This window comes from Felis catus, chromosome D4 (genome assembly GCF_018350175.1).
Source record: "Felis catus isolate Fca126 chromosome D4, F.catus_Fca126_mat1.0, whole genome shotgun sequence".
Lineage (NCBI taxonomy): Eukaryota > Metazoa > Chordata > Mammalia > Carnivora > Felidae > Felis > Felis catus.
Window position 1 is genome coordinate 46,214,453 of NC_058380.1, and position 16,462 is coordinate 46,230,914.

Sequence of the window (16,462 nt, forward strand, 5' to 3'; positions counted from 1 at the left end):
CAAATAGTCAATACATTTTTAAATAACTTTACATATTATTCCTGAAATTTGATTTATACCTAAATAACAAGGAATAAATGGCTACTTTCAAAGAACTACCATTTTTGTATTTTTAACATTTCATAAAATATATAAAATATGTCTTTAACTTAAAGTTAATTGCACTATTACATTGTGTATTCCTAAAATAGAAAACACATAATTATAATACTTACACAGATTAACACTTTCTACTTTGTTACTATAGATTTCCAGAAGCAACCTAACACTTTAAATAAAATAGCTTTAAGTAGAGAGTAATAGTAACCACTCTGATATTCAAAAATATATGATGGCTAAACATTTGCTGGCCAGAATAAAGCACCATAAAACAAACAGGGTCTTGTTAATGTTTTAAAATGAAGGAAAGTTAAGTCCAGCAACATGCCATGAAATCTTTTACAAGCTCTTACTAATTCTTTCAAAATACTGAACTTTCATAATTATATGAAAAAGAAAATGTGTATTTACTCTATGCATTGTAAGGTTTTTTTAAGATTTTATTTTTAAGTAATCTCTACACCCAAAATGGGGCTCGGACTTAGAATCCGGAGATCAAGAGGTGCTTGCTCTACCGACTGAGCCAGCCATGAGCCCCTGCTCGTAAATTTTTGGCATTAGAAATGGAGGTACCTAACTAAACACCTATAGTTTAACAGTTTTACATTTACGTGTTAAAGGCCTATTAACGTTGGGGAGAAAAAAATTCCCCCTCCCCCCGCATTTGTTTTTTTAAAACGTCTATTGGTGGAAATGGATGCCTTACTTGTGTAAGGTCACAAAAATTAAGTCTCATTAAATTGCTTTTAGATTTATTATCCAAGTTCTTATTAGGATTCTGCATATTGTAGCAATGCGTATTTTTCAATTATTCTGGTCATAGGAAATTACACCATGTAAAGACTTGTCTGTTGTGAAGACAAAACTACCCAGGATTTTGTTTTTCAAGAAGTAGGCCTCATTTTTAAACAAGTGTTCATTGTGGCCTGAGAGGATTAAAGTATGATTAATAGTGATTTCTCAGACTCACCACTGTAGGTCTATTTTTTGCTAAACATTTGATGCTAAGCATCATTCGGAGCAATTTGAATCTGTCAAGATTTCAAATAAGAAGTCTGCGCCTCACTACGAAAGCCCAACTCTCTCTATAGACTGCAAAAGCAAATGTTTGCTTCTTCGATCAGTGTTACTATTTCGGGAAGTCAAACCACGTGCCAGCCCCCAACCTCTAACATCCCCCACTACTGTAAGGAGAGAGAGTTGACCTGGCAGAGGAGACAACAGGTGGCCCCCTTAAAACTAAGACCTTTGGTAATACTTTCCTCCAGGGCGAAATAAAGTGCCCTAGAAATACACCTTCACAGAGTGTGTGTGCGTGTGTGTGTGTTTGCATGTGTGTGCGCGCGCGAGTGTTTACTGGCTCTCACCCAGGAAATTCAGGAGTGACTGACTTCTAAGGTGGGTTTGGGATCTCCCGGTTCCTCCCAGAGTTTCACCGGATTGAGGAGGTGTGTGAAAGGAGCCCCGGGTTCAATACATTGGGAGCACCACACCTCTAAGCAACTGTAACCCGAACCGGGAAAGAGGTTCCACCCCTAGAAACCTCCTCCTCCTATCCTGGTCTAGAAGATGGTTTATCTGTATTAAATCATACCAAACAAAGTCTTCCAAAGGCCGACTGCGCCCGGGACTTTTCGAGGCCTTTCTTACCTGCTCTTCTAGGATGCGGCTGCTGCGCTCTGCGACGGCTCCTCACTAGCTTTAGCACCAGGGCCGCAGCGGCCCGCACACCCGGAGCTGCCCACTCACCCGCTGGCCGCGCGATCCGCACAACAAAAGCCCTCACTCGTGGAGGGCCACCAGCACGCCGAATCCGCACTGTGATCAAAAACGCGCGCACCATACTTCAGCAGCCGCCACCACCGCTCTGCTCCGAGGCCGCTGCGCCGCCCTTTGGCACCAGAGGTAGGTAGCGCCGCGCCCGCCCCCCGATCTCAGACTGAGACCCACGCACCGCCCCCCGCCCATCCCCGCCCCGCAGGCGCGCCCCCGCGTTCCCTGCGCGCGCTCGCGCGCCCCCGACCTCCCCAGGTCTCAGAACCGTTCTGCGCCCGGCGCGCGCGGGAAAGGCCGGCGGAGAAGCTCGGAGTGCTGCGCGCGCGCGGGCCGCTAGCACCCAAGGTTCTCCTCCCTTCCCCCACGACTTCTTTCCCGCCCGATCCGCGCGGGCGCCCCACGCAGTGACAGCTCAAGGGCCTGTCGCCAGAACGCATCTCCAGGCCCCCGCCCCCTCGCAACATTTGTCACCTGACACGGCCGTAAGCAGGAACCGCCGCGTTGCCATGCGGCAGCTTCCAGTCCTGCTCGCTCGCGCCCCAGTTCCCCCGCCCCCCCCCCCCACTTCTTTTATTCTTCGCGCTCCTCGCTAGAGATCTTCCACTCCTCCAAACCGGATTATTTAAAAGAGGAAAAAGAAAGGAAAAGCAAGGTCATCTCAGCGCTCGGTCAGCCACTCAGGAGGCTGGATGTCAGTTTTGAAAGAAATGGCGCTACGCTCCACTTCTAGATTTGGGAAACGAGCGAAATTAAAGGAAACCGCTGCCTGCAGCCGACGCGACATGTGGACACTGAGTGGCGCTGGCGCCGCCGGAGCAGCGGGCCTGGCGCCCCAGCAGGTAGGTGGAGCCGAACCCCAACCCCGGCTTCCTTGCTGGGTCGGGGTACCTCTTCCCCTCTGTGCTCCAGCGTCGCCGAGAGCGCGGGACTGGGCGGAGAAGCCCGGCAGTTTTTATTTTCGGTTTTAACCTTCGAGAAGCGGCGCAACATCTGAACGCTTCTTCCTCTTTCCTCCGCCCGCGGCACTCCCCTCCCCCCCCAGGGGCTGCTCCCCGCTTTTCCCGGTTTCCTCGCGGTCAGTGATTCCCGGCGGAGAGCCCTCCTCCCTCTCCTCCCTCCCGGCGCTCCGACACCCTCGGCTTTCGCTGCCCGACTCCTCAGCGCGGTCGCTGTCCGCTCTCCCGCGCTACCGGCTTCCTTCTCCTGCCCTCCGGTTTCTTCCACACCACTGATCTTTTATTGCCGGCCACCCTCCCTCCCCCTTCCCCTCCGTGGTCCACTCAGCACAGGAAAAGCGGGGGAAGGAAAGGAAGCGGCAGCATAAAGGAGGGGTGAGTCGAGGATACGGAGGCGGCCTAAGGACACGGAGCCCAGTTCCAGAGCGCAGCAGAGCAGGTCCCCGCTCCGGGGCTGGATGGAGCTCGGATGCCGGCTCGCTGGCTCCCCAAAGGCGGGAAGTCCAGCCCAGGACGCAGCTTTCAGGCGGGTGGCGCTGACCCGGTTCCCCAACCTCCAGGGCCTGTAGTCAGTAGCGATCGATCTACAGCCTCTCGGGCTGGAGGCGCGGCCTGGCCGGCCGCGCGTGTAACAGAGGATGTGGGACTAGGCCCAGCCTTCGCGGAACCCTAAAGGTGGCCCGCCGCGCGGTGGTTTCTTCTATGTGCCCGGGGTGGTGGCTTAGCTACCGAAGAGGACCCACAGCGTGAGAGCTGACAGAGCCTTACAGATCAGGTGCCAAGCCCCTCACTACGTGGAGAAAGCGAGGCTTGCCTTGCCCAAGCAGTGTACCGAGAGGCCGGGTCTGGCGGCAGATGTCTTCCCGTTCTCTATCCCTCCCCTCATCCCGAGACCGAGCCGCCGACCAGGCTGGTTAGAAGAAGCGAGACTTAGGTACCAGTCTTAAGTAGCTACTCTAAATGTCTAGGTCTTCACAAACGCACCTCTCCCGGAACCTGTAGGATTCACTCAATTTACGGAGCACTGTGTTCCGTGCTGGGGCTATGTGCTACTTCTCCGACTAGACTGAATTCTCTTTCTCGGTCTTCACGAGGCTAGCTCTTTCTCCTTCAGATCTCTTCTCAAGTTTCCCTGCTCACAGACTCTTCCTCTTTCAGGCCCCATCTTATCACCATGTTGATGTGGTGGTGTTTTTTTTTTTTCTTTCTTCTCCCTGCATAGCATTTAGCATACAGAAATTATCCTATGTGATTGTTTACTTGTTTGTGGTTTGTCTCTTACAGTGGTAGGTAAACTCCATGGGAGCCAGATTCTGTTCTGTCTTACACTTACACCCATGACCCCCCCCCCCAGACCCTTCATGGGTGAGATGGATTATAATGAGGGGATTTCATTTTATGGCCAATAGAGGAGGGGCACATTAGAGGGTGGGTAGAGAAAGCATCCTGGAGGGAAAATGCTGCCCAATTCCAGGAAGGTATTAGTTTTTTTTCACGTATACATTACTTTTACTATTAATGTAATTATTAAGAGTAATACTTTCCATTTGTCCTTGGGTATATTGAATATAGTTTGATCATCAAATCCTCAAAGCCAGTCGAAACTCAAACACCACCTCCCTGGGAGATTCTCCCTAAGCTGTCACCAATGATGCTAATGATAGTAATAATAACAATACAAAAATCATGTAGAAGAGGGATACTGAATTTGAAGTTCAGTCCATCTTAGGGAAGCGACTTTGCACACCATTAGAGAACAGTGTAATATCCAGTATGGTATTCTAGAAGAACCCTGGACAAGTGGTAGAGTGAAGGGTTTCCAGGAAGGGGGGATTAGCTGTGGCAGTAAACCATAGTGGGTGAGGTCAAGAAGACCTGTATTGCACATCTCTTGAAATTATTAGGGTTCTTCAGAGAAATGGAACCGATAGGACATGTGTGCATGTGTTTCTGTGTGTGATTTATTTTAAGGAACTGGCTTACTTGATTATAGGGGCTGGCAAGTCTGAAATCTGCAAGACACGTAGATGAGGTTGGAGACGCAGGGAAGAACAGAGGAGGCAGCTTTGAGTCAAAAGACAGCCTGAAGACAGAATTCCTTTTTCTTCCGAAAACCTGTCTTTTCACTTACGGCCTTGGTGAGGCCCACATGCATTGTGGAGGATAATCTGCTCCACCCCCCCCCCAAAGTCTTTGGATTTAAATGTTAATCATACCTAAAAAATGCCTTTGCAGCAACATCTTGACTGGTGTTTGAGAAGACATCTAGGTACTCTAGCGTAGCCAAGTTGACACCTAATTAGCTATCACATTATCCCATGATGTCTGAGGGGTTTACTGAGCCTCAGTTTTCCAGACAAGTTTAAATTCAGGAATCTGTCTGTATTGATGCGGTCTGTATAGCTTAACCTATAGCCATTTCATCTCCACCCAAACTTGGTCTGGGGATAAGGGAAGTTGCCCACTTCAGAGGAATGCCATTTGAGTAAGAGCATTAAGGTCATTCTACAGTAAGCTCTGTGTCCAATGAATATAAATTTTAACATTTAAACTTCAATTCCATCTTGGTTTTCCCCTGCTGCCGAACACCTGTGTTTTGTACGTTGTGGTATGCAGGGGGAATTCTATGCAATTTTAATAGTAGACTAAGCAAAATATAATTATGAAGCTGAATCTTTAGCAAAACAACTAATTTGTGGCATTACAAAGACTTTTGGAATCCCAAATGGCTTTTGGCTATGTGATCTTTAAAAAATGCATCCTTAAGAACTGGGTAGTATTATGTGTACACACTTTCACATGTATTACTTATTATATCCTCACAGTGGCCCTTTGAATTTGGGATTTCTACTTCTACTTTACAGGTGAGAAAACAGGCCCGGAGAGGCTCAAATCTTGGACAGTCTATGGCCAGCAAGTGTAAGGGCTGTAATCATCAAGGAGGTCTTTAGACTACAAGCCTCGTGCTCTTTCTGTTGTACTAAAGGCTGGTGTCAGTAGGGAGTGAGCTATCAGTGGGTCATTTGTGCAGAATCACTGAATGTGATTTCTTTTCATTGCTCTCTTCCTTTGGCCTAAAAAACTGATCTCTCAGCTCTCTCTGAGTTTTCGAACGGAGGCAAAGGATTTTCTATTTTGGATCAGAAAGTTCATCCCACAGGCAGAGATAGAAGAGAGCATTTTACTTAACTTATGTTGTACCACCTGCCCGTCTCCTCCCATGATGTCCCAGGATACTAGTTTCTTCCCTCTGGTAACTCTTGATGATGAGAATCCCATGAGAAACTTCTCTAATATTGCACATGTTCAAACTGAAAACCCCAAAGGTATAAGACCAAAGTCACCATAAGCAAGATTTAAAAACTATCATCTGAACATATATGACAAAAGAGTAACTTTTAGAATATGTAAGTAAATACATATATGAAAAGATAAACTTGTAGAAAAATGAGCAAAGAATACAATGGGTTGTTTATAGTAGAGCATATACAAATGGTCAAATGGGCAGAAAAATATATGGAAAGATACTCAGTTTTACTCATTAGTGAAGAAGGATAACAGAAATAATGACCAGTATCTATGGATGTGGCAAAAATAAAAAAAGGAATGGTAGTGTTGGTAAAGTTGTCAGGAAACAATCACACACACTATTGTAACTTGGTGTATTGTTTTGGAAGGCAACTTTATAGTATTTATAAAAATTGAACATGCATATGTATCCCTTTGGCTTAGCAATTCCTCTCCCATAACTCATGTACGTATGCAAAGATACACACATACATAAATATAAGTATGGAAATATATATATGCTATATGTAATATACATGTATGGAAAGAGGTGTATGTTATGCATGCATATATTTGTATTTATGATATTATTTGTATTTTTATATATACAGACATGTTTATATACATATATAAAGATATGCAGTCCCACTCCTATAACTCATACAAGTATGAAAAATACATAATTATACGTGTGAATATATACACACTCATTTAATATTGAAGATATACATACACATAATATATATATGTATATATAAGTATGGAAAGGTTTTACATACGACACATATATGCACACACACTTTGTGTGCGTGTGTGTGTGAGAGAGAAAGAGAGATGTATTCTTAACCCTATGAATTTCTCTCTATAAGTTTCTGCAGATAATTCACTTAAGGATGCAAAAAAGATTCTTTATAGCATCATAGGTAGTAGCACAAAAAAAATCAAGAAAGGAAAAAGGAGATAATTTGTTTATCAATAGGTTTCTTTTTAAAACTGGGTTTCATCCATAAAACACAATACTATTTGCAGGATGCCTGGGTGGCTTAGTCTGGGACTCCAGCTCAAGTCATGGTCTCACTATTTGTGGGTTTGAGCCCCACAACGGCTATGTGCTGACAGCTCAGATTCTGTGTTTCCCTCTCTCTCTGCCCCTCCCATGCTCACGCTCTGTCTCTCTCTCCCTCTCAAGAGTGAATAAACATTAAAAAACATTTTAAACCACAATACTATACAGCCATAAAAAAATGAAGTGTATCTCTGTGCCTGATAAGGAAAGTTGTCAAAGATCTATTACTAATCAGAGAAAACAAGTTGTAGACTAGTATGATCCCATTTACGTTTTCCAAGTATGATTATTGGGGAGAGGTGTTTACAATGATATGTACCTATATTTCTGGAAGGTCAGTTAAAAATTTTTAAAAATCATGGTTACCCCTGGGTAGTGAGAATGGGGAGGGGTAGCGAGGTTTTAGGAGATTTTCACTTAATTTTGTTTATTTTCTGTACTGTTTGAAAGTTTATCATGAACAAGAATTTTAAAGTAACCACCAGAGACACTTGGAGCCTCAAACCTAGGGATTCTAATTCTTTAGACTGGATGTTGGTCAATAAACCTAAATTCTAGAACATCTCTCTATATAGGTGATTCTAATATGGAGCCAAGATAGAGAACTGCGTCCTTATATGTTGGTCGCAAATGACTGCTGGGGATAGCACTATCATTGTAAAGATATAATGAATACCCAAGGTGAATGTAAAATGAAGTATCATTCAATTTTTCCCTAGAAAGGATGATAGTAAGTTCTTTTGTTTATGGTGAGATTTAAGCAGATAAAAGACTCCTGCAACATTGAATAGATCCTTATGTGATAACTCTATCAAAGGCAATCCAGACAATAGAGAGTAGTAGAAGATGACAAAATATTTTAGGCAAGGTTAGTATTTATAACTCTAGGTGACGTGTTGGGAGGGGGTACAGGGATAAAGGGTTCTTCTGTGCCCTAGGAAAGGTGGTAAAGCTCAGCAACTCATACCCACAGGTACTGAAGGTCTCATGGAGGGGTGTGGGTGGGGGAGGGGGGCCTCTGAGTGGGAAGGGGATTCAGAGGTGTTTGGGGTTCCTTTGTAAACTTTCACTGTAATGTAGATGGCTGTGAGATAGCACGTTGTCTTCACACGTCTCTAATGTTTTTTTTTTTTCCCCCAGTAAAATCTTTGGTTTATATTTATTTCAAACTTCAAATGAGTAAATCAGAGTTGGTTGCTCAGTTTTGATGTACATGTTGATTTATATTACTGTGCCTAATATGTAATCCATGCTAGTTACATAGTATTTCATTAGCTGCACTGGTTTTGAAGGAAATTTGTGGTAAAATTAGTAATGGGATTATAAATATATAAATTAGATAACTACATATAGTATACATTATACCTATATTATACATAATTATATAATTAAATATAAATTATAAACATAAGTGATATATAAAAGTTACCATATCTAAAAGTAATTTTTTTCCTTATGCAAGGAGTGATATTAAAATCTTCTGAGTGGGGGATTCAAGAGGCAAGAAAGGAGCTATCCCATTTGTAGTAGCTGAACTTGAGAAAGTTTTATAGAAAATCAGGGTAGTAGGGAATGAGCAGATTCGAATTATTTTAGGCCTGAGAATATTTCACAAGTCCCATAAATATGTAGACCATATAAGTTTGTTTTGGTTTGATTTGATGAATTCTGTTGTTATTGACCCTCCTTCCACAAAACACCACCAAGCTGCTCCTTGTTCTTCTTTGGTTGCTTTCCTCTTCTCTGTCCTCCTGACAGAGTACTGACACGAACTCTGAGGCTGACATGTACATATTTAGGTGATACAGAAGGTCTTCCCTAACCAGATGGTTTCTGCTACCACCCAGACAAAATTTAAGGACTCCAGTAGAAACAAATGAGAAAGTACAGACACTTACAAATGGGTCTGTAAAATCCATGACACCTGTTTACAGAGTTACTTATCTCCTGTTGACTATGTATTTTAGCATTTTCTTCCCTTTGCACTTTGATATCCCCAACCTTCTCTCTCTCTCTCTCTCTCTCTCTCTCTCTCTCTCTCTCTCTCTCTCTTTTTCTTCTAAACTAAGCTCTACAGTCCAACAGAGAGTTGGGCTTGAACTCACAACACCAAGATCAAGACCCTCAAATAAAGACTCGCATATTGTACCTACTAAACCAGCTAGGTACTCCAGCCCAACTTTTTCTCTTGGTTCTAACTCCTACACCAACCCATTCTAGGTCAGAATCCCTTCTTATATGCTCCCTTTAAAACTGCTTTTTCTTTCAGAACATTTGTATTAGTTTGTGCTACCTACTTCAGCATTACTTTATAAATCTATTGGGTCTACTTTGCTTATCTCACTTTAAGAAACCAATCCGTCTAGTGACTCCAGGTGGCATAAGAGAAATGCAAACAGCAACAGGAAAAATGAGAAGTAAAATGAAGTGAGAAAGACCTTAATGCTAAACTATTGATTTTGCAAAGCATCCTTTCTGTTCCTACTTCTCACAAATTTGTCGTGTCGTTTTTCAACTAACTGGTGGAGGTGATGCTTATAAAGATTTTTTTCCTTCCCAGGGCTCCAGAATTTTAAAACATGTTGCTCCTCTCTATTCTTCTACGTAATCCTTCCTGGATTCATACTATGGCACAATTATTACTAATAAAACATAAGACACCACTACAGTCAGGTGTGAGACAAATTCGTAAAGGGTAAAACTTTAGTGATGGTAGGGAACTTAGGAGTAATCTGGCCCAATTCCCACCTTTTAAAGATGAGGGAAATTGAGGCTCATCAAAGTTATATGACTCAGTACATCATGTAGTTGAAGAACCAATACTGGGACTCTGGTCTTCTATTTTCCAGTCAGGCCCTAACTTCTCTTTCCTTCATCCTCTCCTGCTTCCCTGGCATTATAAACAGAACAGGAAAAGATCATGGAAAGTTTTGTGAAAAACTGTTCTTGCTCCAACTAATTTTTAAAATTAAAATTTTAGGGGTGCCTGGGTAGCTCAGTTGGTTAAGCACCTGATTTTCGGCTCAGTTCATGATCTCACAGTTTGTGAGTTCCAGCCCTGCGTTAGGCTTTGTGCTGACAGCTCAGAGCCTGGAGCCTGCTCCGGATTCTGTGTCTCCCTCTCTCTTTGTCCCTCCCCAGCTTGCACTCTGTCTCCCTCTCTCAACAATAAACATTGAACAAATTTTAAACAAAAATTTTACTTTCTTACATACGTTCTGTCATCTATGATCTCCATGTCCATATCTATTTGTAGCTTAGTAATTGGACACTGTGAAATTATACCAAGCCAAAAATTATTCAGGTTTTCACAAAAGAACTCAATAGGTTGTTAGTAATGAAAACTTAGTAAGTACTGTATGTCAGAATTTGGTTATGATTAGCTGCTGACATATACATGAAGGCAGATCTCTTGTATTTTTAAGATATTTATTTAATTACTTAAGTAATCTCTGCACTTAAGTAATCCCTACAGTGTGGGGCTCAAATTCAGGACCTCTAGATTAAATCACATGCTTTACCAACTGAGCCAGCTGGGAGCCCCAGACTTTTTGTATTTTAGATGACACTGACTTTTGCATTTTCTTCAGAAGGCAGTCCATAGAAGTGCTTCTTTTGATGATTTCTGTTCTTTTTCAGATCACTAATTCTACTTTTCTTTTGGTAGAGTGGCAATGTCTTGAACATTGGAAAAATTATACCCTATTATAAAAATAATCAATATTTCTCTGTCTTATTCTCATCTGGGAAATGGTACCTATCTCTCAGGTTTAAGTATTAAATTCACAAATGTATTTTAAAGCATGTCTGGCCTAAGGTATGTGTCCATAAGTGCTTACATATTATTTCCAGTAAGAAATGCTCTGATTCTCAACTACCTTTCCCCAGTAATATATTCATCTGAGGCATAAAGAATTGATGGGGAAGTAAAGATTTTTTTAGTCAGTTCAAAGAAACCCCTTCCTTTGGTCTCCCAAGTTAGTATTTTTTTCCTCTTTTTCTCTCATACACACACACCATGTATAAATCTCTTCCTAGTATGGGTAGCAGGGTTTTTTTTTTTTTAAATGAATTGTTGTTGGTATCATTTATCAATAATCATTACAAAGAGTGAGGGAAATGACCGTCTTTGAGTCTTTAACATTTCTCAGGAGTTAGTGGTAAATCCATGATCATACATTTTTAAAACAAATTAGCCAGACCTTGGAGTCCAATCTATTGCTTTTTTTTTTCTTTATTAAAGTATTGAAGTATCAGTTGTTCCAATGCTGTAATGAATCAAGCAGCACTGGAAATTAAATCCCAAAAGCAGTGCCCCTTTAGTTTGTTCAGCGGATATTAAGACATTCCGTGAGCCATCATCATACATTTTCAACAGTTTGATACCCAGTTTACTCTTTCAGCAGCCCTCTGGGAAATACCCCGTGATAATTTACTGGGTGGGTGCACCGGTTTTCTAAAAGAGATTTGGAATATTTCATAGTTTGACCCCCGAGACACTCTAGTAAAGTAACCGGTCAGAAAACTTAAAGAAATAAATAGGTTATGGATAAATGGGTCTAGGCTTTGGCAGCGTGCCAAGGTTTCATTTAAAAGCTGCAGTTCTTCACTTCTTTACCAAGGAGTTACTTTCTTCCTTAAAGCCTCCCCGGTAAGTTAAGAACACCCCGAAAGTTAAAAACATCTCCCAATCTTTTCCCACTTCCGGGGGGGGGTGTATCCCGTGGTACACAGATGAAGCAAATGGTTAATGGAGGCGGTTGCCCTCCCTGCAATCCACCACTTCATCCGGATCGCTGACTTCTGGAACTCCCGAAGAGTCTCCCCTCCTCTGAGGCACACACGGCAGGCTACAGCCCTCTTCCGAGAGCCGTTCTGAGTCATCTTGGCTCAGGGATTTTCGAACCTGTGGGAAAATTCACCGCGCGCTCGCGTCCTCCGGTCCCTGGCGGTGGAGCTCGGCGCATGTCTGCGGGGCTTCCGGGAAGCAGCGCTTCGCAGGTGAGTGCTTTGCAGCGCAACACACAGCGTGGAAAGCCTTGGGCACCTGGTGGCGCCCAGGCCTGCGGTCCTCCTCGTGTCCTCCGTCTCCTCGGCCTTCCGGTTTCCCCTCCAGCCTCCGGGGGCCCAACGCCTTACAGTAGGGGCTTCCGGGGCGCTCCCTTAAGGTCAGAGGGGCGAACGGATCACCCGCCCCCCACTCACATGCCAGTGGCCGCCGCCTGCCCCTCTTGCCACCAGCGTCTTTCCTGTGAAGTTTCGCAGGCACCTCGGATCATTAGAGACTCTACAGGCCACTTTTTTTGCCAGAAAAGCCTGAAAAGTCAACAACAGCGGGGGGGCTTCACGTTCAGCTCCTAAATCTCTCTGGGAAGTCCGCTTGCTTCACGGTGAGCGTGAGGACCGGATCCAGAGAAAAAGAAAAAGGAAAAAAAAAATTTATTCACCGTCTGCTTCTCCTCCCCCACGGTGAGTCAAGCCTCCTGGAAGGCTTTCAGGCTTTGCGCCGCTCCATGTTCGTAGCCTTCCTTGAACTAAGTTGGGCGTGGGGCACAGGGGAGAAAAGAAATGTCCTGGTGGGCGGCTGGCTGGACCGGCCATCAATCTCCCGCGGCTGCGCGCAGGTACCGGGCGACATCGCGGTGGCCCCGCTCCTCAGCCAGGTCCACGGGCAGGCGGCCCCAGGCATCGCGCACATCCAGCCGCGCCCCGGCTCGGTGCAGCACCACCAGCGTGTCCAGGAACCCCTCCCGGGCGGCGTCGTGCACAGGTCGGGTGAGGGTGGCGGGATCCGCGCAGTTGGGGTCCGCGCCGTGGAGCAGCAGCAGCTCGGCCACGCGGGCGCTGCCCATCATCATGACCTGTCGGAGAGAGCAGAGTGGTCAGGGCGGCAGCGGGAGCAGCGACACGCAGGCCTGGCCACCAGAGGTAGAACCATTTCAAAGAAATACCTATTCATGAAGTTTCTCACTAACGCGAAGGGGCTAGGAGCCTCGAGACCGTCTGGTTACGCTTCATTGGCTGATGCCCTCACCGCCCCCACCCCCCTGTCCCGTTTTACACTTTACTCAGCCCTGCTTGAGTTCCATTTCATTCTCCAAACAAGGGGAGACAAGAAAGAGCTGATAATAAAGCACTAATCCTCGTTGTGCAGAAAAAGAAAAAATCTTGATTTTCGTTGGAACATGGGAATCTAGTTTGTTAAATGATTTATGGGCAGAGTTAAGTTTAAAAGCCTTTAAAGTCTTAAATTATTTCCCTTGATGTCTTTCCTACCTCAGCCATAATCCACCTCTACAAATATTTATTAGGCAGTCAGCTGATATTTTTAAGAGTTAGAGTCATGCTTTAGAGGAGAAATAGGTTGTTTAGTTCTCGTAGTAAATCCCTTGTCAGAGTTTTTACTTTTCACTGGCCTGCATGTCTGTTGTCATAAACTGAATATGGTCTGATAATTTGGGTCAAATTGGAGATAGAGGGGAAAAAGAAAATAAGATGATGAAAACAAGTTTTTTTTTTAACAAATGATTTACCAGTTTTAATATTTTTAAGTTGGTGTTACAGGTAAAGGATAAAGTTTAAAGGGTAATATATTTAATGTAACATAAGCATGTAAAATAAACACTGTATTTACATTGTACAGGATTTTTATAATGTAATAGGATTTTATAATGTTAGATGGTAAATAATTTGCTATATAAAAAAGAGCTTGGATGTTAGTCAAATCAGAGCAATGCATAACTTAGAAAAAAGATGTTTTAGAGCAGTAATCCTGTAGCAGCCATTTGTGTATATGTACATCATGCAAGCATTTACTTTCTTGTAATTAACAATAAAAGTTTTTGATAATTAAATATCCAAAACGGAGTTACTTGTTCTTGCCAGTTCATGTATTTTAAAATGTACCATGTAACTGAAAGATAGCATACTACTTTTTTGTTTCATGAATATTAGAAGCATCCATTTCCTCCCTTAAAAACCATATGTTATCATTATCACTATTAATGTAAGGTATTTCATACATAGAAGGAAAAAAGCGTTTTTTGTTATCTCAGAAAATGGTGAATTAAAACTATAATTAAAATCTTTTTACAATTATTAATATTATTTGAAGTCTAAGAACTACTTTACAAGATTTTTGCTGCTTCTTAGAACACTTTTCCAAGAATGCAAAAGGAATGGACATGTATTTGCTTTAAAAATCTATACAGTTAACAAGACTCCTTAATAATAGTTTGGTTCTAGAATGTGACATTGAGATGAATACTAATTGTGACCATTATAGTCAACAATAAAGCACAAGATATTGGATTTTAAAGGAATGAAAAAATACATATGTACTCATTAAAGCGAGATTAATAAACATATTGAACAAAAGAACTTTATCAACGAAGAGGCTAATTATTCATGTAGAACCTCTGCCATTTAAAAAGGACCTAACAGTTGCTATAAGCATGCTTTTGTAATCCAATCATTTTGTATGATAATTAGGCAAAAATCCATAAAAGCATTTTTTTCTTATGTAATATTCAAGAGACACTTCTAACATAAAAGGAATTGAATACTTTGATCGAGGAATCCTGGCCATCTCTTTGTATTCAGTTTGCCTCTATGAGGAAAAAATACAAAGAATTTTATATCACAACCTAGAAGTTTACGGTGAATTTTTTCATGTAATGTGATTCTGCATGATTCCTCAAATTTAATCCGGACTGTGTAACTTGTAATTTAATTATCATTGAAAGTTGATAGATATTTGTTTAAAGACAGACAAGACAAAAAAGTTTTTCTCCCCAAATAACCTCTCCTTTTCTTCCCAATTGAATCTATCCGTTGTATCTGTGATCATGAGACGGAAGAGAGACTATTGACATTTTTTCCACCACTAAAAAGAAAACCAAACTGAAGTAATGTTTTTTTTCCAATCCCATTCTTTAGGATCTTTGGGGCGGGAGAACCTGTTTTACACCTAGGCTCCACACCTCCAGGAAGAGAGAAAAAGGGACGTCGGTGAAGATCTCGGTCCCAGTCGCGTCCCACGGAGGCCGCTCCCCTGCACTCCTGCGCCCCCTGCCGGCGAGGCCCCAGGGCCCCAGCTACCTGGATTGGGCGCCTTCCGAAGCGGTTGACTCCGTTGGGATCCGCACCGGCTTCCAAGAGCTGCTGCACAGTGTCCACTTGCCCCCGCGCGGAGGCGTTGGCCAGGCCCGCGCCGTCGCCGCCACCACGGAGCATGCCCTTGTCCTCCTCGCGCATTTCGCAGTCCACAGACGCAGACTGGCCCGGATAATCCACCACTGGCTGTGAGCTTCGCCACACTCCTCCCTTCTTCCCCACCTCGCCCTGGCGCGCTCACCCCTACGTGGGAGAGCTCAGGTTAGCTTCAGCTCTCTTTCACCGTCCTCCTGTGGCTTAGGCGGCCCGTGCAACGGCCGAGCCACTCGTGGCTAAACCGGGCTTTTCCCAGCTCGCTCCCGGGAAAAAGCGCCTCGCTTGGTCGCAATGGTCCGGCTAGGTAGAGAGCCTGCAAGGGAATGAGTCCGTTTCCAGCTGGGCGGCCGGACAGGGTATTCCCCACCCCCTTAGGCTCCGCCCCCTGTCCGTCTGGCCGGGCCGGGCAAGTCCCCACTTTGCAGGCTGCGAGGCCCGGCCCTCGGATGACGTTACAGCCGACGAGGTAGGGGCGGGGCGCGGGAGGAGGGCGGTGTTGGGAAGCCAGCCCAGACTCTGCTGGGACGCATGCGCCAGACCGGAAGCGCGCAGAGCCTGTTGTCCTGCTCGCCGAGTGTCCTGCAAGGCCTTAACTAAGGTTTGGAAAAGTTGAATCCATGCACTCAGCTCCTAATCCCCTTCCTCCAGCAGGCGGAGCAGAGGATTTCTATTCCTCAGTCCCGTGCCAGCTGCTTTCACTTTGGGGACGTTAGTCGCTCCTTGTATAATTGAATGGCTGGCTGAGAGAAAGGCATTTAAAATAACTCTGTCTCTCCCAAGATTTCTGAAAGTGACAGCTTTGCACCTGTCATGCAGGTTAAATTCACCCCCAGGCAGTACTTGAACTTCAGTAGCTTTTCATCTTGCATCAACCTTAGCAATTTTCTTTTGGGTGTGTCTTCCTATTCGAATCAGTCAAAAATCAGTTACAGTGAAAAATCCTGAGAATCCTGTTTTGAATGTGATTTTTATTCTTTTCATCTTTGAATAATAGATACACACACAGCTCCAAAAAACAAACCTAGTTTGAGATTGACAATGGCAAACTGGTGCACGTGAGACATTT

At 43.9% G+C, this 16,462-nt stretch overlaps 1 protein-coding gene across 1 annotated transcript; it reads right to left on the reverse strand.

Moving 5' to 3' along the window:
• Nucleotides 1-11,401: 11,401 nt before the first annotated feature.
• Nucleotides 11,402-15,886, reverse strand: CDKN2B (cyclin dependent kinase inhibitor 2B). Its single transcript, XM_003995516.6, has 2 exons — nucleotides 15,286-15,886; nucleotides 11,402-13,046 (listed from the first exon to the last, which is right to left on the reverse strand). The coding sequence occupies exons 1-2, from the start codon at nucleotides 15,439-15,441 to the stop codon at nucleotides 12,786-12,788; spliced, it is 417 nt and encodes a 138-aa protein (XP_003995565.1). The 5' UTR covers nucleotides 15,442-15,886; the 3' UTR covers nucleotides 11,402-12,785.
• Nucleotides 15,887-16,462: the final 576 nt, after the last annotated feature.